At 40.4% G+C, this 25,355-nt stretch overlaps 1 protein-coding gene across 1 annotated transcript in view; it reads right to left on the reverse strand.

Moving 5' to 3' along the window:
• ergic1 (endoplasmic reticulum-golgi intermediate compartment 1) overlaps positions 1-25,355 on the reverse strand; it is a 180,912-nt gene that overhangs the window by 133,574 nt on the left and 21,983 nt on the right. Inside the window, exon 2 of the mRNA XM_028813127.2 lies at positions 9,872-9,933. Coding sequence (XP_028668960.1) covers positions 9,872-9,933 — 62 coding nt within the window. The remainder of the gene's footprint in view (positions 1-9,871; positions 9,934-25,355) is intronic.

The following is a 25,355-nucleotide window of genomic DNA, read 5'->3' on the forward strand; positions in this document are numbered from 1 at the left end:
ACTTTTACTGTAAATTTTCATCAATATTGCACTGAATTGTGATTCTGTGTTTGGACTTTCATCATGACAATGCAACATATAACTGCCCGTGATTGAATTTCATTTCTTTCTCTCTATTAAATAAAACAACTTTTTCAAAAGTTTGGCTCTGAGATTTGTTAATTGTCTTTGCAAAAGCTATTCTAACTGGAAACTGTTAACATTTTAATACAAATGGCATATCAAGATCTCCTTTGTTGTCTAATGTTATCCGCAGAAGATTTACTACATTATCTTTCTTGGATACATCCTTCCTTCTACAGTAATTTGTGCGGTGTAAGACCAGACAGTGTTAATGGTTTTAGATTTTCTTCATGATATTGTAAGTTGATGTTTTCATCTTCCGCGCCATCAACACCAACTGTTTCAGCAGAGTCTATTGACACACATTTAACCAATTTGCTGTGTAACCGATTGACACTTTTGACGTTATTTCATTTGATTCCATCGTTTCTCATGCTAGGATTTCCCGTGTACTCATTTCTTCTGTTAATAACTCTTCATGATGAAATTCTTCAATAAGATTTAGACAAAATACATCTTCGTTAATTGGGAACTTAAAGTGAGGAAAACGTTAAAATTTATAAGAGCTGCAAGAGCAGGAACTGTGTCTGTCAAAAGCATTCACATGAATGACAGGTGAGATTACCGTATGTGTGGTTGGATACGGTTGAGAGGACGGCGGGACATGAAACAATCTTACGGCTAAAGTCTCGTCTCGCAGGACTTGAAAAAAATCTCTTGAAAAAAGTCTCGGCTCATCCCAGGATTTTTTTTACATAATAGAGAGACATTCTGCATTAAAACATGAGATTAAAAATTTCTCTCGGGCACCATTTAAAGTACATGGGGTAAGTAACACAATAAAAAAATATATTGTTTTTGGGTGGCGTATTCCTTTAAAAATGTCTGGATGTGTCATACATAGTCATAAAATACATTACAAATATATTTTAATCAATATTTATTTAAATTATTAAGACTGAAGATAAGGTGGCTGTATTAGATATAAATTAGTAAAGCAACAATGCTCCAATGCTGCGTTCACACTCTATCAGTCTATTCAGAACAATATTTCAGCATTCAGCCCATTTTGAGCAAGAGACTGGATAACAGACATGTGGATTATGCAGCACGGTGTGCTCACATGAGTTTTCCATCGGACTCATTGGAGAAATGCAAGGTTGCTGTTTTATTAATTGGTCTGTTAAAAAAAAAAAATTTAAAAATTCAGGATTAACTGTATTTTTTCATGGAAAAAAAGCAAACTAAAATGTCTTAAAACATGTGTATCACTTCACTCCAAATGCAATTTGATGAATACATGTAGTGACATTTCTGGCTGACCAGGCTGTACTTTTTGTTTATTACAACTGACATAGTCGAAATGCCTGTGTTACGTCACAACTCTGAGAAGTCCGGTAGCTTTGTTTTCTCTGAATTTTCTGACTTGTACCTCCGTGTTCATAGGGCATTCATGTGGAATTCCAGACTTGGAAGCTAACATTTATCTTCTGCCTGACAGCAAGTGAATGCAACATTTGACCACATTCTGCAATTCAGTGAACTGTACTAGGCATCTCAGCGCTTAAATAACAGAACCAATCAAAACACTGATTAATAAAAGAATGAATAAATAAGGTTTCTAAAGTGTCTATCCATTGTATAATACTTTATAAGAGATTTTATTTTCAAACTCAGCATAAACTGTACGAGTTGCAGCAGGTCTTAGACTGGAACAAATGCACAATGGGAGGTTAGTAAATGCATCTATCTGCGTTTAGTGTATCCATTGTTTATTTTCTTAAATATTTAACCAAAACCCAACAAACAGTATAATGGCCAACACCTGGATTTACCAAGCTGCAACAAAAGCAACGGCAGTATATAGGAATATCTTAAGTGGATTATTAAATTGGGCACTATAATGTTTACTGACTGGTACTTTTAAAGTGAGGACACGTAGCCATAACTCACAGAAGATCAGATGTGTCCCCATTAACATTCTTTTTTTGTCTCTGAACCTATTGAGGAGAGTGTGTGTGTTTAACTGAGTTCTGCTCACACAGGTGGCACTCTCTGTCCATGAATTACTCCCAACGGGCATCCGGGATGGGAACTCGGGTTCTTCAGCATGAACAGTGAAAAACAACCACCTTTGTTAGCTGAGCCTAAGGAGAACTCGGTCAGCTCAAGTCACGAATTTGGTTGGGTGGCGTTTTCCATTGCACATTTCATATTAAAAGCAAGGCCTTCTCCGACCTGTTATACTGCAGAACTAAGAATACAGAGAATTGTTATATGCCGTTCTTCACATTATTACATAGCAATGAACTGGCACTGCCAATAAAAGTAACCCTCTCACTTACAAGACTGTTTGCTTAGTAGGCACGCTATACTGTCAGGAGATGATGCTTCTGTCATTTTATTGTATTATTTGGCAACGTAACTTTTATGGAGATCAGTAGTCATGAGAAGCCAGTCGCTTTCTTTACCATTTCACAGAAAATATAAAGTTCCGTGTACCATCGGCCATTGCCCTTTGTTTAGGATGACTGGAATCCTGTCTGTTACTTTATGCGATATATAAAAAAAAAATATATAAATAAAACTTGTTCAAGCAAAATATTGTAACTGTTGTAATTTATTCAGTGATTAAAATCTCAGTTAAAAAATTATTCAGTTAGCTATAGTGAATGGATGTAGCACTGAGTCCCCTTGACATGTTGTTTAATATGGATACATTTTAATCAAATTAAAATCTCCCAATATGCTTTTAAAATATTTGTTAAAGTAAATAGTACAGTGTGGCATCTTTACTTGTTTACAATTTTTAAGATCACAGAAAAAAACAACTAATAAAAAATGTTTTTTTGAAGTAGACTGTTAGACTAAAATTGCATTAATTGCAAATTTAAACAGATACAGATTTTTTTGCAGTAGACTTGGAGCGTAGTTTGACCCCCACCAACTATGGCACACCTAAATGTGTATTCCAACCAATGCAGAAATCACATTACATGACCTCCAGTGGCAGAGGGTGTCAAACTTGACGACTGCAGTTGCTGATCTCGTCACCTCAGAAAGTCAGATTACAGGGGATGACAAAGTAGATGACACTGTGATGGCTTTCATATTTACAAAATATTGTGAGCCCATCCCTTTTACTAGCAATGAATAATAACATGCTGCCCCTGACAGAGCTGGTGCTGTATGATTGTTCTGCAGGTTGAGCGTGTTCAGCCATAATCCTACCCCCCCCCCCACCCATTTCAAAATCTGTCATCATATACAACATACAAAATGCTGCTGCAAGAATTATTACAAGAACAAGAAAATACGAACACATAACTCCAGTTCTTAAATCCTTACATTGGCTCCCGGTTAAGTTTAGAGCAGATTTCAAAATACTTCTTTTAACATATAAAGCATTAAATGGCCGAGGTCTGGCTTACTTGTCTGAACTTATCATGACTTACAAACCAGAGCGCACATTAAGATCTCAAGATGCCGGTCTACTTAGAATTCCAAGAATTAATAAAATAACAATGGGAGGTTGAGCTTTTAGTTACATGGCCCCTAAACTGTGGTCTGCCTGCTACTATAAGAGATGCCCCTTCGGTCTCAGCTTTTAAATCCCAGCTGAAGACTCACTACTTCAGTTTAGCACACCCTGACTAGAGCTGCTGATTAACTGTACAGACTGCATCTCTGCTGTTAGTCATTAGCACTAAAACATAAGTAACATGATAGTTAGAATTTGTTACTAACCCTCACCTATTCTGTTTCTCTTCTCGGTACTCAAATGTGGCCCACCTATCAAGTTGTTTTGCCTGACTAAGCTAAAGTCATCCCTGATGGAGGATCGTAGGAATCGTGGGAAAGACGGGTGCTTTCATCGGATTGGCTGGCCCAGCGCTGTTTCAGCTGTGGACTGGCCAAATGGGGGGGGGGGGTCAGCTTGTTGGCTGAGGTCTCCAGGACTCTGAACAAATGCAAATCATATTATGTGATATCATCTACTGTTAAATTCTGCTTCATACTTGTAATATTTTTATTTTTATACTGTATTGAGGATTTGTTCTGTTCTGTATATTGTATTGACCCCCATCTTTTTGACACCCACTGCACGCCCAGCCTACCTGGAAATGGGTCTCTTTTTGAACTCCCTTTCCCGAGGTTTCTTCCATTTTTTCCCTACAAGGGTTTTTTTTGGGAGTTTTTCCTTGCCTTCTTAGAGAGTCAAGGCTGGGGGGCTGTCAAAAGACGGGGCCTGTTAAAGCACACTGCGGTACTTCTTGTGTGATTTTGGGCTATACGAAAATAAATAGTATTGAATTGAATTGTATTGTATACAACACACGAGATAGCAAACAAAGAAGTCTTTCTTATACAGTATTTGCGAGGTACCAGAGTTCGTGATTTTTTGTAGTTGCATTACACATATTGTACTTCTGCTCATTGGTCGTCTGCTCTCGCATGCACACATGCCCACCCCTTAAGACCTACTTGATTGTGTTAAAGCGAGTTACAGACTAGTTTAACTGTGTTGTCGGGGACATCAGACTACACAGCTGGCGATCACGGGAGCACACTGCGACTGCTTCCGACTCGCTAAGATAATGCAATTCTGTGCCCTAAAATCACTGATAAAATCATATCATGTGATAGGCTGAAACAATGAAAGAACCGTAGGGCTCTATCTCAGGGGTACTCAACTCCAATGCTGATGTGTGCAGTGGCTTCAGGTTTTACTTTAACCAAATTTGTAATTAGAACCTATTAATTTACTACTAAAGAACTGTTTCTGGGGCTTAGTTTTAGTTAACCAATTTGTTACAAATTAAAATTGTTTTGAATCCTAACAGGTTTTACTATAATTCTTGTCTGTTTTCTTGACCAGCAGTCAGGCCAACATGCTTCCAATTTCAACCTGTGTACATACATCATGAATTATCTGTGTTAATGAAACATTTTGAAATAAATTGGGGAGAAAGGAAGAACCAAAAGGTATAAACTTATTCCACACCACAAAACATTAATGATAATGCTCTCAGAAAATGAAAAGCTACAATGTGATAAAGATTTGTCTTGGAAGAATGAAAGCACTAACCGGCCATAGAATTAAATACCAAGTTTCCTGGCTTCTAATTATAAGACTGGTTGGAGTAAAAACCTGCACCAGGACCGGTGTTGAGTATCACAAGCCATTACCTTAAGGGAAAAAGACAGGAATACTAGTGGACAACCAGTGGACAGACCAGAATTAACAGGATATAGGCAGTGTGTTGAAGAGGTTAAGGCTTTGGACTTGAAACCCTGAGGTTGTGGGTTCAAATCTGGCTACTGACACAATGTGACCATGAGCGGGTCATTTGACCAGTCTGTACTCCAATGGGAAAAACAAAATATATGGAACCAATTGTATGTCAAATGTCATAAGTCGCTACAGTGGGGGTAATAGGTATTTGATCCCCTGCTGAACCTATAAGTTTGCTCACTTACAAAGAAATGAACAGTCTGTAATTTTTATGGTAGTTTCATTTTAAAGGAGAGAGAGACAGAATATCAACCAAAAATCCAGGAAAAAACATGTCACATAAAAGTTATAAATCGGTTTGCATATCATTGAGAGACATGCGTATTTGATCTCCTACAACCCAGCCAGAATTCTGGCTCGTATAGATTGGCTGTGTGCCATTACAATCAATCAATCGATCGATCGATCAATTACAGATACTCCTGATCTCAACTTGTTATGTGTTGTGGGATATGGCCGGCCATTCATCCCGGCCAATACCCCCAGGCCGCTAGATGGAGCCCTCCCTGCAGCGTGGAAGTGTCCCGAATGCCAGCAGGGAATCATGGACAATGGAGTGTTTATTCACAGCCCTGCTGGATACCATGGGGGCCGCCAGAGGACGCTGCTGGGAGGATCAAGGACAATTTCCCCTACACCCTGGAAGTACGTCCCAGTCACATGGACAGAAGAAATGACGTACTTCCGGGCTGAAAAAGAAGAGTTTTGATCTGACCCCGGAAGTACTAGGAAGTCACATGGACTGAGGGGTCAGAAGCACTTCCGGGTCAAGGACTATAAAAGAATGTGAGAGATCCCAGACAGGGGAGCTGAGTCGGGAGGAAGGGTGGCAACGCGTCTGGGAGTGGAGGATTGTTTATTGAGAATTGCATTGTGTATATTTATGAGTGTAGTGGAGTAGAGGGTGCTTTGTGCACTGTATTGTCCAAATAAAGTCAATTATTGGACTTTTACCTGGTGTCTGGTGTCTGATCTGAGGGTTCAAGGGAGCGATAGCACCCCCTATCTGTCACAGTGTACAAAGCACACCTGTCCACAGAATCAGTTTCTTCCATTCCACCACTTCTCCACCACCATGGAAAACACTGAAGAGCTGTCAAAGGACGTCAGGGACAAGGCTGGAATGGGCTACAGGACCACCAGCAAGAAGCTCGGTGAAAAGGTGACAACTGTTGGTATGATTATTTGGAAATGGAAGAAATATAAAATGATGTTCATTGGCACACTTAAGACAGGCCTGTATATGTGCCTTCTTGAGCTGGGGCACTGCAAGATGTCAATCCTTTATGGCATAGTGTGTTACCAATGGTGTTCTTGGCAACTGTGGTCACAACTACCTTCAGATCATTAGAACACTCTAGACAAGAACATGCCATTCAGCCCAACAAAGCTCGCCAGTCCTGTCCACTTATTTCTTACAAAAAAACATCAAGTCGAGTTTTAAAAGTCCCCAAAGTCTTACTGTCTACCACACTACTTGGTCACTTATTCCAAGTGTCTATCATTCTTTGTGTAAAGAAAAACTTCCTAATGTTTGTGTGAAATTTCCCCTTAACAAGTTTCCAACTGTGTCCCCGTGTTCTTGATGAACTCATTTTAAAATAACAGTCTTGGTCCTTTGACTAATTCCCTTCATAATTTTAAACACTTCAATCATGTCACCTCTTAATCTTCTTTTGCTTAAACTGTAAAGGCTCAGCTCATTTAATCTTTCCACATAATTCAACCCCTGTAACAAGACTGTAGTTTTGGGCTGATCCCTCACCTTTCTCATGATCATCCTCACCCCATGAGGCAAGATCATGCATGGAGCTCCAGACCGAGGGCGATTGATGGTCATTTTACATTTCTTCCTTTTCTGAATAATCACACCAACAGTTGTCACCTTCTCACCAAGCTTTTTGCTTAGAGTCTCGTAGTGTATTCCAGCCTTGTCCCTGATGTCCTTTGACAGCTATATGGTCTTGTCCATGGTGGTGGAGAGGTTGGAATGGAAGAAATGGATTCTGTGGACAGGTGTGTTTTATGCACATAATGAGTTGAGATCAGGAGTATCTGTGATTGATTGAGTGACTGACTGATTTGATTGCAATCACAGCCAATCTGTGGGAGCTAGAATTCTGGTTCAAATCCTTATTTCTCTCAATGATAGGCAAATAAATTTATCTTTTATGTGATGTGTTTTTTTCTGGATTTCTGGTTGATATTCTATCTCTCTCCATTAAAATGAAGCTACCATAAAAATGAGAGACTGTTCATTTCTTTGTAAGTGAACAAACTTACAAATTCAGCAGGGGATCAAATATTTATTTTGCCCACTGTATGGATAAAGGTGTCAACTAAATACAGTGCATCCGGAAAGTATTCACAGCGCATCACTTTTTCCACATTTTGTTCTGTTACAGCCTTATTCCAAAATGGATTAAATTCATTTTTTTCCTCAGAATTCTACACACAACACCCCATAATGACAACGTGAAAAAAGTTTACTTGAGATTTTTGCAAATTTATTAAAAATAAAAAAATTGAGAAAGCACATGTACATAAGTATTCACAGCCTTTGCCATGAAGCTCAAAATTGAGCTCAGGTGCATCCTGTTTCCCCTGATCATCCTTGAGATGTTTCTGCAGCTTAATTGGAGTCCACCTGTGGTAAATTCAGTTGACTGGACCTGATTTGGAAAGGCACACACCTGTCTATATAAGGTCCCACAGTTGACAGTTCATGTCAGAGCACAAACCAAGCATGAAGTCAAAGGAATTGTCTGTAGACCTCTGAGACAGGATTGTCTCGAGGCACAAATCTGGGGAAGGTTACAGAAAAATTTCTGCTGCTTTGAAGGTCCCAATGAGCACAGTGGCCTCCATCATTCGTAAGTGGAAGAAGTTCAAAACCACCAGGACTCTTCCTAGACCTGGCCGGCCATCTAAACTGAGCGATCGGGGAAGAAGGGCCTTAGTCAGGGAGGTGACCAAGAACCCGATGGTCATTCTGTCAGAGCTCCAGAGGTCCTCTGTGGAGAGAGGAGAACCTTCCAGAAGGACAACCATCTCTGCAGCAATCCACCAATCAGGCCTGTATGGTAGAGTGGCCAGACGGAAGCCACTCCTTAGTAAAAGGCACATGGCAGCCCACCTGGAGTTTGCCAAAAGGCACCTGAAGGACTCTCAGACCATGAGAAAGAAAATTCTCTGGTCTGATGGGACAAAGATTGAACTCTTTGGTGTGAATGCCAGGCGTCACGTTTGGAGGAAACCAGGCACCATCCCTACAGTGAAGCATGGTGGTGGCAGCATCATGCTGTGGGGATGTTTTTCAGTGGCAGGGACTGGGAGACTAGTCAGGATAAAGGGAAAGATGACTGCAGCAATGTACAGAGACATCCTGGATGAAAACCTGCTCCAGAGCGCTCTTGACCTCAGACTGGGGTGACGGTTCATCTTTCAGCAGGACAACAACCCTAAGCACACAGCCAAGATATCAAAGCAGTGGCTTCAGGACAACTCTGTGAATGTCCTTGAGAGGCCCAGCCAGAGCCCAGACTTGAATCCGATTGAACATCTCTGGAGAGATCTTAAAATGGCTGTGCATCGACGTTTCCCATCCAACCTGATGGAGCTTGAGAGGGCGAAACTGGCCAAGGATAGGTGTGCCAAGCTTGTGGCATCATATTCAAAAAGACTTGAGGCTGTAATTGCTGCCAAAGGTGCATCGACAAAGTATTGAGCAAAGGCTGTGAATACTTATGGACATGGGATTTCTCATTTTTTTTATTTTTAATAAATTTGCAACAACCTCAAGTAAACTTTTTTTCACGTTGTCATTATGGGGTGTTGTGTGTAGAATTCTGAGGAAAAAAATGAATTTAATCCATTTTGGAATAAGGCTGTAACATAACAAAATGTGGAAAAAGTGATGCGCTGCTGAATACTTTCTGGATGCACTGTAAGTAACTAAAAAAGGTAACTTAATAACATCTGATTTGCCACCCAAACAAACAAAAAAAACTATGTAAATTTAAATTCAACATATTGAGTTCTTCCGTAATCCACTTCTGGGTTATTTCAGTTGAGACTTATTAACTGAATGAAGAATGTTACTATTGCTCAGTTTATGAGATAAACTGAACACACTACAACTAAAAATAACTAGTGCCCTTCAGCTGTGAAACACACGTCTCCCGAGACTGAGCTTAAAATATACACGGCAGAAACATGTCAATGAAAGGCTGCATTACGTTATGAGAAAAAAAGAATATGTATGCTTACACACAACATGCTGTGCTTTGTAGTGGGGTGTAGGCATTGTTTTTTTTTTTAGTAAGGGAGCAAAATAGACAGCACTCATGGGAAAATAAAATAAGAAAAAGGAAATGTAATTGAACTAAGAGAAAAAAAACAAAAAATAAAGTAGTAAAGCTGCTTTTCTCTCTCATGAACTGCTGGGTCATATTGAATACATCAAAGTGGCGATTGATAGCCCCAATAAGAAGAAAGACATTAAATACTCACTGAAGGCTCCGGTATAAGTTGGCTGTGTCAGGTCTTTTGGAACTTTTCTGTAGATATCAAATCTAATAAAAAAAAAACACAAAAAACAGAATAAAGGTAAGTGGATGAAATAAAGAGAACTTTGTAAGTATCCTGTATCCGTCTAGATTATAAGCAGCTCCAAATTTACCAAGTCAAATTCCTGTATGTTAAGTAGTGGCTAATAAAAGCGATTCTAATTATGATAACATCAGAAGGCTGCTTTTAGTGAAACAAAAGGCCTTCTGTTCAGATCTTGAAGCACAAGAAGGGGGGCCGGGGTGTCATGGCAGGTATTTCTTCATTACTGGGATCGCACAAAGTCGCAGTGTCACCTGAGGAAGGCTACACAGAGCTGAAACATTGTGTCTCAAATTTTTCACAAAAGGGGGTAACCTTCATCTGATACAATGAGGGAGTTTTATGTAACAATCAAAGACACAAGTATGGAAAATAAGAAATTATTTTATTCATGTATTAACATAAATAAATATAGAAAAATGTATAAGCATTAACCTTAGTGCAAATATTAATGCAAGTCAGCTCTGCTAAGCGAATGGTTAAATAAAAGGCACATGCCATATTTTTAATTAAAGCTTAGCTCTAGCCACCAATATCTTGTTAAACTCAAGGATCAAGGAAGGGGGAATGATAAGATAAGACAGCCCAAGGGTGGAAGAGGGGAAACATCTGCAAGCTCAAGGCCGACCAAAAAATAAGCAAAGCAGAAAAGTAAAGACGAATAACAGAAAATAAAAATACCGGTGGTTCCCATAAAAAAAGTTAATTAGGCCAGCTGCAGAAAGAGAGTCAGAATAAGCAGCGAATAAGCAGTTTCGAGCGAGGTCAGAATGATAAGAAATGATTATATAAACTGCGATTCTTGGCCTGTTCGGGGCTCAGCTCGATTTGGCCTAATTGGGTTGAGTCCGTGTTATTGTTTATTGCAATATATCTAATTACTCTGTTCGCCTATCCTTCGACTTCTAGAGCCTTCATTTAAAGTGAGAATCTTTAGCGTATTTTTCGCTTCCACATAAGCAATTTGAAATGAATTTGCTGAATGAGGTATGAGAGAATTAAAAAATACAAAAAAAAAACTTAAAAATGCAACTTTATCCAAATATATAAAATCAAGGCATGGACAAACTAAACAGGAAAACACCTCACTGTTAATTTAGAGGTGTCAAATATAACATTCAGGGATGGAAAGAAAAAAAAAATCAATCGATCATCCCTCAGATCTCGGCTTGCAAGATTGTGTTTGATTATCAAAAAAATGAGTGCATCATTGGCAGCTCTCTACCCAGTCTGCAGGAGATCTACCCCTCACGCTGCCTTCATAAAGCCACTAGCATCATGGCTGACCCCCACCACCCCTCCCACCAACTGTTTACTCCTCTTCCATCTGGAAGACGACTCTGCAGCATCAGGAGCAGGTCTGCGAGATTGTGCAATAGTTTCTTTCCACCAAGCAGTCCGGCTCCTGAACACCATGCTGCCCTCCTCCACACTGGACTCTTTACTCCACACATTCTCTGGATTACATAATACTACTTAATACTGTATATGTTTTTTAGTTATATATATCTTGTGTACTGCACCTTTTGACTCTGGAGGACGATATTTCGTCCCACTGTGTACTGTAAGTATATTGTTAGGATGACAATAAAGCTCTACTTGACTTGACTTGACTTGACAAAGTTTATATTCAATATGGAGGTGAATAGGGAGCCAATGAAGTGACCGAAGGATTGATGAAATGTGTTCATATTTCCGCACCCTCATCAGGATCCTGGCAGCACTATATAAAGCTGAACAGAGCAAAGTACAGAGATATCCTTAATGAAAACCTGCTCCAGAGCGCACCTTCTAAAAGGACAATGACCCAAAGCACAGAGCTATGGCACAACAGGGGAGGCTAAAGGGCAACTCCAGGAATATTGTTGAGTGGCCAAACCAGAGTCTGGACTTGAATTCAGTTTGTACATCTCTGGACAGACCTGTTCACTGACAGTCTGCATCTGACCTGACAGAACTTGAGAGGATCTGCAGAGAAGAATAGCAGAAAATCTCTGAATCCAGGTGTGCAATGCTTGTCACTGTAAATCCAGGAAGCCTTCATGAAGGAATTTCTGATAAAAGGGGCTTCAACTAAGTAGTGAATAAAGGGTCTGAATACTTGTGTCAATGGGATATTTAGTTTTTCTTTTACTAAATTGGCAAAAGCTTCTAAAATCCTGTTTTCATTTTGTCATTCTGATGTATTGAGTGTTTGATGCAAGAAAATGTAAATGATTTTAGCACAAGACCGTCTGAAGGCACTCACTGTATGTTATACTGTTAATGAGTCATTCTGACCATTCTAATAATGTCCCTGCCTAGCCAGGAAGTGCACATCTAAATCTCCCAGTACAGCCTTAATATTACATCTGCCATGATGCAACAATGTTAAAATTGCTACATTTACAACCTTTTGGTATTTGGTACACTGTATTAATCCCAGAGGGGAAGCCGTCTTTTCACATGACCTTTGAAGGTAAGAGCACAGTGTCAGCCATTGTACAGGAACCATGGAGCAATTTTCTGGTTAAGTGCCTTGCACAAGGGCCCAACAGAGTTGGATCTCTTCTGGCAGTAACAGCATTTAAATCAGTAATCCTCCAGATACAAGTGTTGATCCTTAGCCTCAGACTTTTAATCATGTCCCCTTAATCTCCATTTGCATAAACTCAAAAGGTTCAGCTCCTTCAATCTCTCTTCGAAGTTCAGACTTCTCAGTCCTGGAATCAGCTTCTCTAGTGCTGCTACAGTATATCTATTTGATAATATGGTGAGCAAATAGAACACAGTACTCCAGCTGATAACTCACGAGTGTGCTATATAACTTAAGTACAACCTCCATTGATTTGTACTCCACAACTGGTGATAATAAAACCTAACACGTTATTAGTAACGGGAAGGTTGGTGGTTCAAATCTTGTTACTGCCAGAAGGTATTCTGCTCGGTTTGGGCCCTTGAGCAAGACCCTTAACCTGCAATTGCTCCAGGGGCACTGTACAATAGCTAACTTTGTGCTCTGACCCCAAGGGGTATGTGATAAAGATATTTTGTTGTAACTATGCGATGACAATAAAGTTGAAAGTCTGAAAGAAATTGGTAAAGTGAATCCCAGTTTTTAATCTAAAATAAATTCTATGACAAAAACAGGGGGACACAATTGGAAACTTCTTAAGGGCAACAACAACAGAAACAATTTATTTCTTCTGTAGTTTAAAATCTTTGACAGTCCCTCAGCCTTGACTATCTAAGACAGCGAAAGGCAACCTTTTTCGAGTTGCGGCGCACTAAGTCCAAAAATTTTCTTTCATGGTGCACCTGAGGGACTGCTCATAAATAAAGTCGTGATGACACAATCTATGGACAATCGCCAATAAAAACAGTTAATTTTACAAGTTTGAAAGACATTTTGTTAATACAGGAATCAAAGGATAAATCTTAAATTTAATTAATGTGAACGTTGAGATTGTTTTTCAGCACATATGAGATTGATGCGAGGATCAATTTTCGAAAGACAGACGCGCATTTCCTTGTCGATCACTTGAAGTCTCTCGCGTTTCTTAGACTTCATTTCCGTAAATGGTAAACAGCGAAAATTTTAACTGGCATTCAAAATAAACACATTAGTTTATTCAACAATCTGATTAACCGTTATCTGTTGTGATGGATGACCGGCTACAGACTCCGGTCGCCACCCCCAGGCCGCTAGGAGGAGCCCTCCGGACAGCATGATGGTGCCCCGAGTTCCAGCAGGGCCTCATGGACTTTGTAGTTTCTATACACAGCCCTGCTGGATACCTTGGGGACCACCGTTACAGAAACGATGTGCTCCCGGGGTGAAGAAGAGGACTGTTTACCCTGACCCGGAAGGAAATGGACTTGTGGGTTGTGCCAGGAACCACTTCTGGGTCAGGGGATATAAAATGACTGTGGGAAGCCCAGTACACTGAGCTGAACTGGGAGGTAGGGTGGCGAAGTGTCTGGGCGAGGAGGATTTGTGATTATTGTAGTTATTGTGATTTATGAGTGTGGAGTGGAGGGTGCTTGGTGCACTGTGTTATAACAAAATAAAGAAGTCTTGGACTTTTATCCAGTGTTCACCTGAGTAGTACCTGAGGGTGTTAGAGGTGGCTCCACGCCTCTACTGCTACACTGTTTTTCCAACATAACATATTTTTTTTAAACATTATCTTTTTAATCAACCAAAAGTTCAAAAACACTAGCAATTTTAAATATTTTACAAAAGTTTTCGCGGCGGCCCTAGAAGGCGCACCGGTTGCTCGACAGTGATCTAAGACGACAAGAAAAACCTCCCAAAAGTAACCCTGAAGGGAGGAAAAAAAAAAAGGAAGGGCAGATATCACGCAAATGTTTTATCTTGAAGCAAAGAACCACAGACTCATGGAATAAATGACCAAGTAGTGAGGTAAAGGGTAGAACTTTAGGGGGCTTCAAAGATTCAGGTTTTCTGCATTTTCAGTACATGGCCAAAATTTTGTGGATACCAGACTATCACACAAATATGAGCTCCCCGGATAATCCATACCAAAGCCATTAGCATTAATGCAGAGTTCCTATAACAGCCTCCACTTTTCTTTCCACAAGATTTTGGAGTGTTCTTCTAAGGGCATGGGGCTGGGGCCAGGGCTCTTTGCAGGCTACTTGAGTTCCTTTAGGCCTTTATGGACCTGGCTTTTTTTTTTTGTTCTTTATTTCGCCTTATACAATTTCTTGTATTAGGAATTTGTTAGTTTTCGCATACCCCTTGGGGTCAGAGCGCAGGGTCAGCCATTGTACAGCGCCCCTGGAGCAATTGAAGCTTAAGGGCCTTGCTCAAGGGCCCAGCAGAGTAGGATCTCTTTTGGTAATGACGGGGATTTGAACCGGCAACCTTCGGGATGCCAGCGCAGATCCTTAGCCTCAGAGCCACCACTCTGCCCTAATTGTGCACAGGGACACAATCATGCTGGATAGAAAAGGACCTTCTCCAAACTGGAAGTGCACAATTGTCAAAAATGTCATTGCATGCTGCAACATTAACAGGACCCTTCAATGGAACCAAGGGATCCTAGTCCAAACCCTGGCATTATTTCTCTTCCATCCAACTTGCATGGACTGGGTGTTGGGCAAGGTTGTGGGATCCAACAGCTGTGAGGCATCTATTGGTGAAGAAGGATTCACTGATCTTGACTTTGCCAACGATGCTGTGATTTTCGCGGAGTCATGGATGCTCTGTTCAGGGCTCTTGAGAGACTGAGCGAGGGGTCCGAGTGTCTGGGCTTGTGAGGTTCCTGAATAAAAACCAACAGCCAGGCCTTTAATGACCTCTTGGGCACGGCCATCAGCAGTGTGTCTGTCTGATGGAGAGAGTGTCGACCTCGTCGAGAGGTTTACTTACCTCGACAGCGACATTCATGTCTCTGGTGACTCTTCCTACGAAGTCAGAAGATGGATTGGGACATCATGGGGGGTCATAAGGTTGCTGGAAAGGGGTGTGGGGCGCTCCTGATATCTACAAAACGATGAAGGTCCAAGTCTTTTGAGTCCTGGTGCTCCCTGTTTGTGAGACATGGACGCTATCCAGTGACCTGAGAAGAAGACTGGACTCCTTTGGTACTGTGTCTCTTCAGAGAGTCCTTGGGTCCAGCTGGTTTGACTTTGTGTTTGTCATTGAGTCCCGAATGAGGAATGACAGGCATTGTGAGGGAGTGTCAGTTATGGCACTACGGCCATGTGGCGTGATCACATGAGGGTGATCTGGCTCACAGGACCCTCATTGTTGAGGACACGAGGGGCTGGACCAGGCCAAGGGGACGCCCATGTAACACCTGGCTGTGGCAGATAGATGGTCATTTCTGGAGGGTGGGAATGGACCGCATGTCTGCCTTGGGGGTTGCCAACCAGGATCCCAAACTGTTTTGTCGTGTGGTGGGTGAGGAAACGCGCTGTACCAGTGCATACTCCCCAACCTAATCTGACCTGAAACTTTACAGTAGGTACTATGAAACCTTGTAGTGGGAATGAAAAATGAAGGGCAGATTTCATTAAAGTGTGATAGATAGATAGATAGATAGATAGATAGATAGATAGATAGATAGATAGATAGATAGATAGATAGATAGATAGATAGATAGATAGATAGATAGATAGATAGATAGATAGATAGATAGATAGATAGATAGATAGATAGATAGATAGATAGATAGATAGATAGATAGATAGATAGATAGATAGATAGATAGATAGATAGCTTTATTAATCCCAAGGGGAAGTTCACATTTTATCTTCATGCAAAGAACCACAGACCCTTAGAATAGATGACCAAATAGTCAGGTGGAGAGTACAACTTTAGGGAGCACCAAATCTGAACTTGATGTTATTTTGGCCAATCTAAATAAACAGGATGGAGGAGTTTGTCAGGATGAATGGCCTGATTTCATCATAACTTTAATAATAATTCTTTGCATTTATATAGCGCTTTTTCTCACTACTCAAAGCACTCAGCAATTGCAAGTTAAGGGCCTTGCTCACGGGTCCAACAGAGCAGAGTCCCTTTTGGCATTTGTGGGATTCGAACCGGCAACCTTCCAATTCCCAGTGCAGATCTCTAGCCTCAGAGCCACCACTCCGCCTCAATGTAACATTCCTAATGTTACAACAAAAAGATCTCTGCAGCACTCATGTTTCAGAGTCTTCCTCGATCAAATTACATATTGCTGCAGTGAAGGTTCAATATGAACGCCAGTACCTCGAGGTCTGAACCAATTAAGTCTGCAGATTGGAATAATACATTTTATTTGCTCTATTAAATAAATGGCTAGGAAATATCTATGGCTGTCCCCTCAGTTTAAGGCCAAGCAAACACTTTTTGTTTTTCCTGGCCAGCTCTTTCACATGGGTAACATACTAATATGCTAACAATCTGATATATATTTTATTAGCTGCATTTTCTATGATGCATAATTTCATTTTGCAATAAATTCTGAAACAAAATGTCAACCTGAAAAAAAGCAGCTATGTCAGTCTTATTTTAATGACTAATAAAATACATCATATGCCAGAGTACAGCTCTTCTTGGTAATTTTACATAATTCTCTCCTCTGGGAAATTTATATTTGTATGGTGTCCAACCAAGTTATTTTGGCATTCTGTGCTTACACTTGCTGAAATCTCTTTCCTTTTTTGGCCTGGAGTTTTTTTTTCCCTGAAAAGTAAAATAAATGGAAATAGTAACCCTACGCATCAGCTGAAATTCCTTCCACTGCGCAATGCCAGTTGATGTAATCACAGGCATTAGAGCAAGCTGCTGAGAGACTTCCTGCTCTAACGCAGAGTCAACTGTGATTTCTTTAACACAAACAGTCGCCTCTGGGCTGTTTAAACAGATGTGAATAGCAAAGCTCCAAATATAGATGGGAATGTGGAAAGAAGGAGGCGAAGATTGTTGCTAACTGCTCCAATTAGGACATTTACGACAGGGAAACAAACAGGCAAATATGTGACTGTTAAGTTATATCAAGGTGTGCGGTGAGCCGTTCCAGAATGAAATTACGACAACTGGAAGAATAAGGCAGAAAACAAATCTAAATATAAAGTTCTTATTACAGGACTTCTTTTCAAGAATAGAGAATTTGTGAATTTCCCCTTGGGATTAATAAAGTATCTATCTATCTATCTATCTATCTATCTATCTATCTATCTATCTAGAAAGCAGTTGTTCTTTGTTTTATGAAAATTAGACATGAGGCAAAATTAAAAAAAAATCCTTCTTAAGAGAGAGAGTGTGTGTGTGTGTGTGTGTGTGTGTGTGTGTTATTTTCTTGTTCTTTCCTAACAAAAAAAAAAGGAAGAAATGGCAAATTGCAACATCAAATCCTCTTCACTGGCAGATCACTTATGAGAAACTCCTTCTACATAAGAGGAACCAGTATGGGAGTTTCTTCTGGGGACTCTTAAATTTAAACACATTTTGTGTACCCTTAGAAGGGTCTCTATGTTTGGTTGAATCATCAGATGAACTGGATTCCCCTCTTGGTAGTGTCCCCGACATCCATTGTACCTACATTAATAATAATAACTAGCCCCTTTTCTTGCTAGTCGAAATGCTTAGACAGAGGAGAACCACTTCATCCCCAACCAAAGTGTAGCACCCACCTAAATGATGTAACGACAGCCATTATTGCTCCAGTAATTAAATCCTGGTTTTCTTCAAATTTTCTCCTTATTGGCTCAAAACCATCATTATCCAAAGCCAACAATCTTTCACTTGCTATTGATAACTCCGTTGTTTCCCCATCACCTCAGGTCAAGAGTCTGGGTGTCATCCTCAACAGTACTCTGTCTTTCCAACCTCACATTATTAACATCACCCAGTCTGCTTACTACCACCTATGTAATATTAATCGCATCCGCCCCTCCCTCACTCCCCATACCACTGCCATTCTTGTTCACGGTCTTGTTACTTCTTGTGTGGAATATTGCAATTCTCTCCTCTTTGGTCTCTCTAATAAATCTCTCCATAAGCTTCAGCTAGTCGAGAATTCTGCAGCTTGCATCATTACTTGAACCCCATCTATTCACCATATTTCTCATTACTTCATTGGCTCCCAATTAAGTTTTGAACTGATTTTAAAATTCTGCTGTTAACATTTAAGGCCATTCATAACCTTGCCTCTCCATATCTGTCCAACCTTCTTCATGTTGCCATTCCCTCCCGTAACTTTAGATCCTCTTCCTCCATCCATCTGACTGTCTCTCATGCCCATCTAACCACCATGGGGAGCAGAGCATTCAATCGCTCTGGAACTCACTACCTACTGAGCTTAGAAATATCAAATCATTTTCAACCTTCAAACGTAAACTTAAAACCCATCTGTTTAAAATGGCTTTTTCTCTATGATTATAGTGGCTTTGTTTGGTTTTAATTTTTATATTTTTTGTATTTTCTGTTTTAAGTTGTTTATAATGTGTTTTTTTATTTATTTATTGTTTGTTCGGTGTCCTTGAGTTCTTAGACAGGTGCCTTGTATGAATACAATGTATTATTATTTTAGTATGCACACCACACATTAGCTATTAGGAGGAGAAGGGGTGAGAGAGAGATAGCCAATCAGAGATTGGGGATGATTAGGGGGCAAGAATGGATGAGGACTTGGTGGGCAATTTAGCCAGGACACTGGGATAAACCTTCTCTTTACGAAAGAGGCCCAGGGATCTTTAATGATTAATGATGTTTGGGCTAACCCAGAAATATTCAAGTTTTTGACTGAACTTGACACCTTTTATTATCAAGATACCATTACATTGATTTAAAAATATAGCCGAGGCATTACTAGTTATGGGACACACTCTGGACCCACTGGAGGTCGCAGCAAAGGAGCGAATGAACACAAAACTGAGTGCCACTATGAACAACGCTGCACATCCTCTCTGTGACACGCCAACACTGAGGACTTTTAGCCAACGAATCATTCAGCAGAAGTGTGTCAAGAAACACAACTGGGGTCCTTTACACCCAAAGGAGTACAGTTGTATAGTGCCTCACTGGGACTGGGACTGCCAAATCAGATGTTCTCTTTACTTTCTTTTTAAAAATTTTCCTTCCTTTTAAGTCATTGAGGTGTGTGTTTGGGCCAAAAACACCCTAACAGTTTTGCTATATTTGTGAACTTGGAGAGGAGTCAGCTAACTCTTAAAAATTACCCAGAGCAGAGGATGTGAACCCACCTGTGCTTGCTGCCCCACTAGCTTTCGTAAGAAGACACTGGCAATACCATTTCTTAGCCATATCATTGGATTACGAGTCCTATTAATCTTTGTCTGAAGCAAATGCCTAGAGATAGACAATGTTTTTAGTAAAAACTTCAAGCTTGCCCTCTGATGCCGAGGTGTTTCCCCGTCACGTTGTTGAGCCATGGCATTTGCTTTGTTTCTCCGTTTGGTCTCTTTATCTGTGTCATTAGCACAACATCGTTGTTACGTGGCAGCGTTTGCTGCACACAGGTCTTTCGTTTTTAGATATACAGATATACTAGCCATGCCCTGTGGCTCCACCCACATATTAGTAAAAAAGGAAAGTGAGGAGGGCCCTGCCCAGCTCCCCACTCCTGACGTCACACTCCCCCCGCCCCCCAAGCCCGCAGCCTCTGTCTCAGATTAGTGTGAATATATCGCTCCTGCAAGCAAACTCTGATTCTTACAACAATGAGAGAAGTCACAAAATCAACAGAAATGTTCAAGCAAATTATAGAAAAAAAACCCGATCTAAATCCGTGAAGTAGTTCTCTCGTTCACTAGCTAAGTGGAGGGAAGTTACGCTCTGAGGCTGGCAGGTGAGTGAGGAGGGCCCTGCCCGGCTCTCCGCCCTCCCCTATGCCCGCAGCCGCTCTCTCGGATTAGAGAATAAATAAATCTCTCCTGCAAGCGAACTAGGATTCTAAGAGCGATAAGAGAAGTCGCAAAATCAACCGGAATGTTCAAGCAAATTATAGGAAAAAAAAGATCTAAATCCATTAAGTAGTTCTCTCATTCACTAACTAAGCAGAGGTAAAGAACACCCTGAAGTGGGTGAATGAGTGAGGAGGGCCCGAGCCCCCTCTGGGTCTCTCGGATTCATGCAAATAAATTGGTACCACAAGCGAACTATGATACATAACCGGAATGTTCAAGCAAATTATATAAAAAAATCAGATTGAAATCCGTTAAGTAGTTCTCTTGTGAAAGGCGGACAGACATACAGACAGACAGATGTTGGATTATACACACACACACACAATATATATATATATATGTATATATGGAAGAGAATTCATACAATATCTTCTGATATAATACGCTACCATGGCTGTCCGTTTGTCTGTCCAGGATTTTAAATCACCTATTGACCTGAAATTTCGTATACTTATACCACATGACATCTACTATCCGCTTTGGGGATAGTATATACACACATATATACTGTATATATACACACACACACATATATATATATTATATATTATATATACAGCATACAGTATATACACACACAATTTTCTGGTGGTGCTTCATGCCCTATGGCCACCACTGTAAAGTGTCACCCTAGGCAAGATATTTTTTTTTGTTTGTGGAGAAATAACTTTGACGTGAAACATACCATACCAAAAAAAACCCAGAAGCAGAACTGGGCAGCAGTGAAGCACACTCAGCCTTCAGTAAACATCAACTTGAAGCCATTTGTGAGTTTATTATTCTCTTTCTATTTCGACTCTTTAATGGCATTTAATGGTTCTTTATTGGGTTGTGTGGTTCCTTGTAGAACCATTGCTTGACAAAGCACCATTTCGTTCTGGGAAAGGTTCTTTACACATGAATTTGGTTCTTTGTGCTTTGAAACTCTTTCTAGTATATAGAAACAAACTGAAATGTTCCATGTATGGTAGGTAGTCTACTAAGTATGACATAGCAGATTAAGAAAGCCCAAACTTTGCTGGTGTTACTGTATGCAGCAGGAATCCTTTCCTTTTAAAATTATGAGCCATTCATATTTCACAAATCTGTTACCATCTATTCATGGTTATTTACTATATGGGTCCTGTTATGGGTCTAAATAAGTAAAAGGTTCTTTATGGAACCTTCATGTGGACAGGTCTTTTGGGAACCAAAAACTGTTCCTCTACAGCAGGGGTGGCCAACTCCAGTCCTAGAGGACCACTGTGGCTGCAGGTTTTCATTCTAACCCTTTTCTTAAAGAGTGACCTGTTTTTGCTGCTAATTGCCTTCTTTTGAACTAAGTTTAATTAACTTGCTCTTGAAGACTCAGACCCCTTAATTGTTTCTTTTTCCTTAATTAGCAGCCAAACAATAATGAGATGCAAAATGAGCCAAAACAACTGGTGTCCATCATACAATATCTTCTTATATATTACGCTACCATGGCTGTCCGTTTGTCTGTCCAGGATTTTAAATCACCTGTTAGCTCACAAACCATTTGACCTCTTGACCTGAAATTTGGTACACTTATACCACGTGACATCTACTATCCGCTTTTGGGGTGATGATTGACCTCCAAGGTTATTCCTCTTTTTATTTTTATTTTATTTTATTGTAGAATCAACTCTCGGCAGCAGCAAGCAAGCATACCAGTGCCATTCTCATTCCCTTCCACCTTCGCTGTCACTTACATATCTTAAATTATTCTTGAGGCAGATTGAAGACTTAAGTGCCAGCTTAAGTGAAAAATTAAGGAAAACATACTAAGTAATTGTAACACAAACACTGACTTAATCAGTTTAAACGTGAAAAGATGCCCAATGAAAGAAGAGAAGAAGTGGGCCGCTAGGGTGGAGAAAAGAAGAGCTGCTCAGGAAGCAACAAGCGCATCAACCTCTGAGCAAACGAATAGAAAACATACAGAGAAAGAGGAGAAAAACTAGGAATGCTCAAGTCAAGTGTATTCACTGCACGTTATCGTGCAATGCGCCATTACTGGTCTGAAAATAAAGAAAGATGAAGGTCTCAGAAATGTCAATCTGCTCAGGTCCCAAAAGCATTTTACCAGAGCTCTTAGAAAAGAGAAAATCAACCATTTCAGAAATATCTGCTAATGCATCACGAGACAAGCAACAAGCCATGGATTTAAAGAATGGGTTTAATTAACAAGACTCTGTGCCTAATTAAGTAGCTGGTTGGAGTGAAACTGGTTGGAGTTTGAGGCCCTGACTTAGTTGGTCTTCTGTTGGCTCCCTCACTTCACATTTCAGTTCTGTTTTGGGTGCCACTTGAGGAAAGAAATGAAGCAATTCAGAGGAACAAATCTTTAAAAAGCAATTCAATTACAATGAATTCACAAGAAGTTAATTAGCAGCACAAACAGGGCACTCATTTTAAAAAGGGGTTAGAATGAAAACCTGTAGCCACGGTGGTCCTCCGGGACCGGAGTTGCCGATCCCTGCTCTATGGCACCTTCATTTTTAAAGATTGGATGTAACCTCTGGGCAGTGATGAGTGAGCCCTGCTGAATTTGCTTTGCCTTAAATTTGCATTGAATTCAAAGTGGAAGTAGGAACTGAACCATTTTTAGGTGGATTATAATGGTGCTAGGGCAGCACAGTGACGCAGTGGATAGTGCTGCTGCCTCGCAGTTAGGAGACCCGGGTTCGCTTCCCGGGTCCTTCCCTGCATGGAGTTAGCATGTTCTCCCCGTGTACTCCGGTTTTCTCCCACAGTCCAAAGACATGCAGGTTAGGTGCACTGGCGATTCTAAATTGCCCCTAGTGTGTGCTTGGTATGTGTGTGTGTGTGTGTGCCCTGCGGTGGGCTGGCAACCTGCCTGGGGTTTGTTTCCTGCCTTGCGCCCTGTGTTGGCTGGGATTGGCTCCAGCGGACCCCCGTGACCCTGTAGTTAGAATATAGCGGGTTGGATAATTGATGGATGGATGGATAATGGTACTATGGTCTTTTAAGTGTCCCTGAGGGCTAGAGAAGTGTCTACCAACTACACTGGATTGATTATTGCAGCCAAAAATGGGACCTGTGAGGCAGCAGTGCTAATCCAATGCACCACCATAGCTCACCGAAATAAAATGAATAGAAATAAATATCATTACTGAACATTTTTTTTTCCTTAAAACAGAGAGTGGTAGATATTTCAAATTCATATAACAAACCAGGTCACCAGTGATCATAGCATATTTGCCCAGTCTTGCAGATCAGCACAACTTATGAGTTCCTTTTCTCATACTTTTGATCTGAATTCCAATGTAATTGCATATTTTTTGTAAATAAAGAGTATTGAAATGCCTTTTTTTATTCCATATCAAATCACGCTAATGTTTTTACAATAGCAAATTAAAAATCACTTGGCATACATATAGAAAATTAACAAACAGACACACACTCAAATGATTAAAACAGAGGTGAGGAGTTTGTTTTAAAGAAATATCACTTTTAGTTTTGTGTGTCACGCATGCACATCAGTGGGTCACCCTCCGGGTTCTTCCCAGGTGTGGGCTACCATCTTGAGCCAACAGGGGGTGTTGCTGCTAACTGTCTTGTCTTCTTCTTCCTCTCCGGTGCAGAGAAACCACCCAGCGAGGGCGAATGAACCTGCCCCTTCCGGCCCCTGGACCATAAAACCAAGACCTGTCACTTCTGGTTCATCGACCAAAGGGGAAGAGCTCCACAGCTTGGTCATAACTGCTTTGACTGAACTAGCCTGAGTGTTTATGGGGTAGCCCTTTTGATTCATTTTTGAATGCCATTGTGCATTGGTAAACGAGGACAGCCAGGTTGGCACCCCAATAATTGTTGCAGTATCGGCCTCTCATGCCTTCAGTACTTAACAATTTAAGAATAAATGATGGTACTTAAAAACATGTCTATACCTGAAAATGGACAGACAAGGATACAGATTGAAAACACAATGGCCTGGGATTAATCACGTGACATTTGATCACATAATTATCAATAGTCTGCTAAAGCCGAGCATTCGCTTTGAATTATTCTGCTACTGTCTACAATCATGCAGTTAGCAGAAATCAAGTTCCAAAATAAAACCCATTGGGTTTATATTAGTGGGGACCTTGACCAAGTAGTACAACATTTGGCCGGTGAGGGGTTTGGGGGTCCATGCATTAAAAAAAAATTAGGAACCCCTGCCCTAAGTCACTGAAAAGCAAAACCAGGACCTGACATTGGACGGAGGTTTATTTTTAGAGCACTTTGGAATATTACTGATTCAGAAGCCAACTTTTGATAAAAAGCAAAAGGCGGAAAGATTCATCCTCTGCCAAGGATTTCTTATTTTTTATGTTCTCTTCTCACATTTATTTTGGATAACTTTACTACTTCTATACAGAATGACAATATTTCATAAGAATCACTGCAAGTGTCCTATTTCAAGCCTTTTAAAGTTATATTGAAAACTGTTCAAAATCAGGAACATTCCATTCTGGAAACAAGTACAAGTTCTGCGGCGTGTTGAAGGAAAATAACAGATATATCCACATTAAAAATAAATTAACATTTTCTAAAGATTAAAGTGTGTCAGAAAACTTATGAAACATCTTGCAAAAAGGCTTAGGCTACGTCAACACTAGTGCATTTTAGTAGCAATACGCAGATATTAGTCTCCCTTTTTGCCTTTCATCCTCGCTACCCTGGCCTTTTTAACCCACGAAAAACAGAGACTTTTGAAAACGCTTTCCAGGACCACAAACTTCTGAAAATGCCAGTGCAGTAGTGCAACATGGATGAGTGAAAAGGTAGAGTTTTGAAAACGTAAACTCTAATCACCCGTCAATTAGTTCATATTTATTACGCGGCCTTCCCCTGCTTGGATCCTGCTCATTACATCGTCTCATTGCCCTGATTGAATCTGATGGTCACTGTAACGGCTTCAGGAGTCCTCTGCTGAGATGGGAGAGCC

This window comes from Erpetoichthys calabaricus, chromosome 11 (assembly GCF_900747795.2).
Source record: "Erpetoichthys calabaricus chromosome 11, fErpCal1.3, whole genome shotgun sequence".
NCBI classification, from domain to species: Eukaryota; Metazoa; Chordata; class Cladistia; order Polypteriformes; family Polypteridae; genus Erpetoichthys; species Erpetoichthys calabaricus.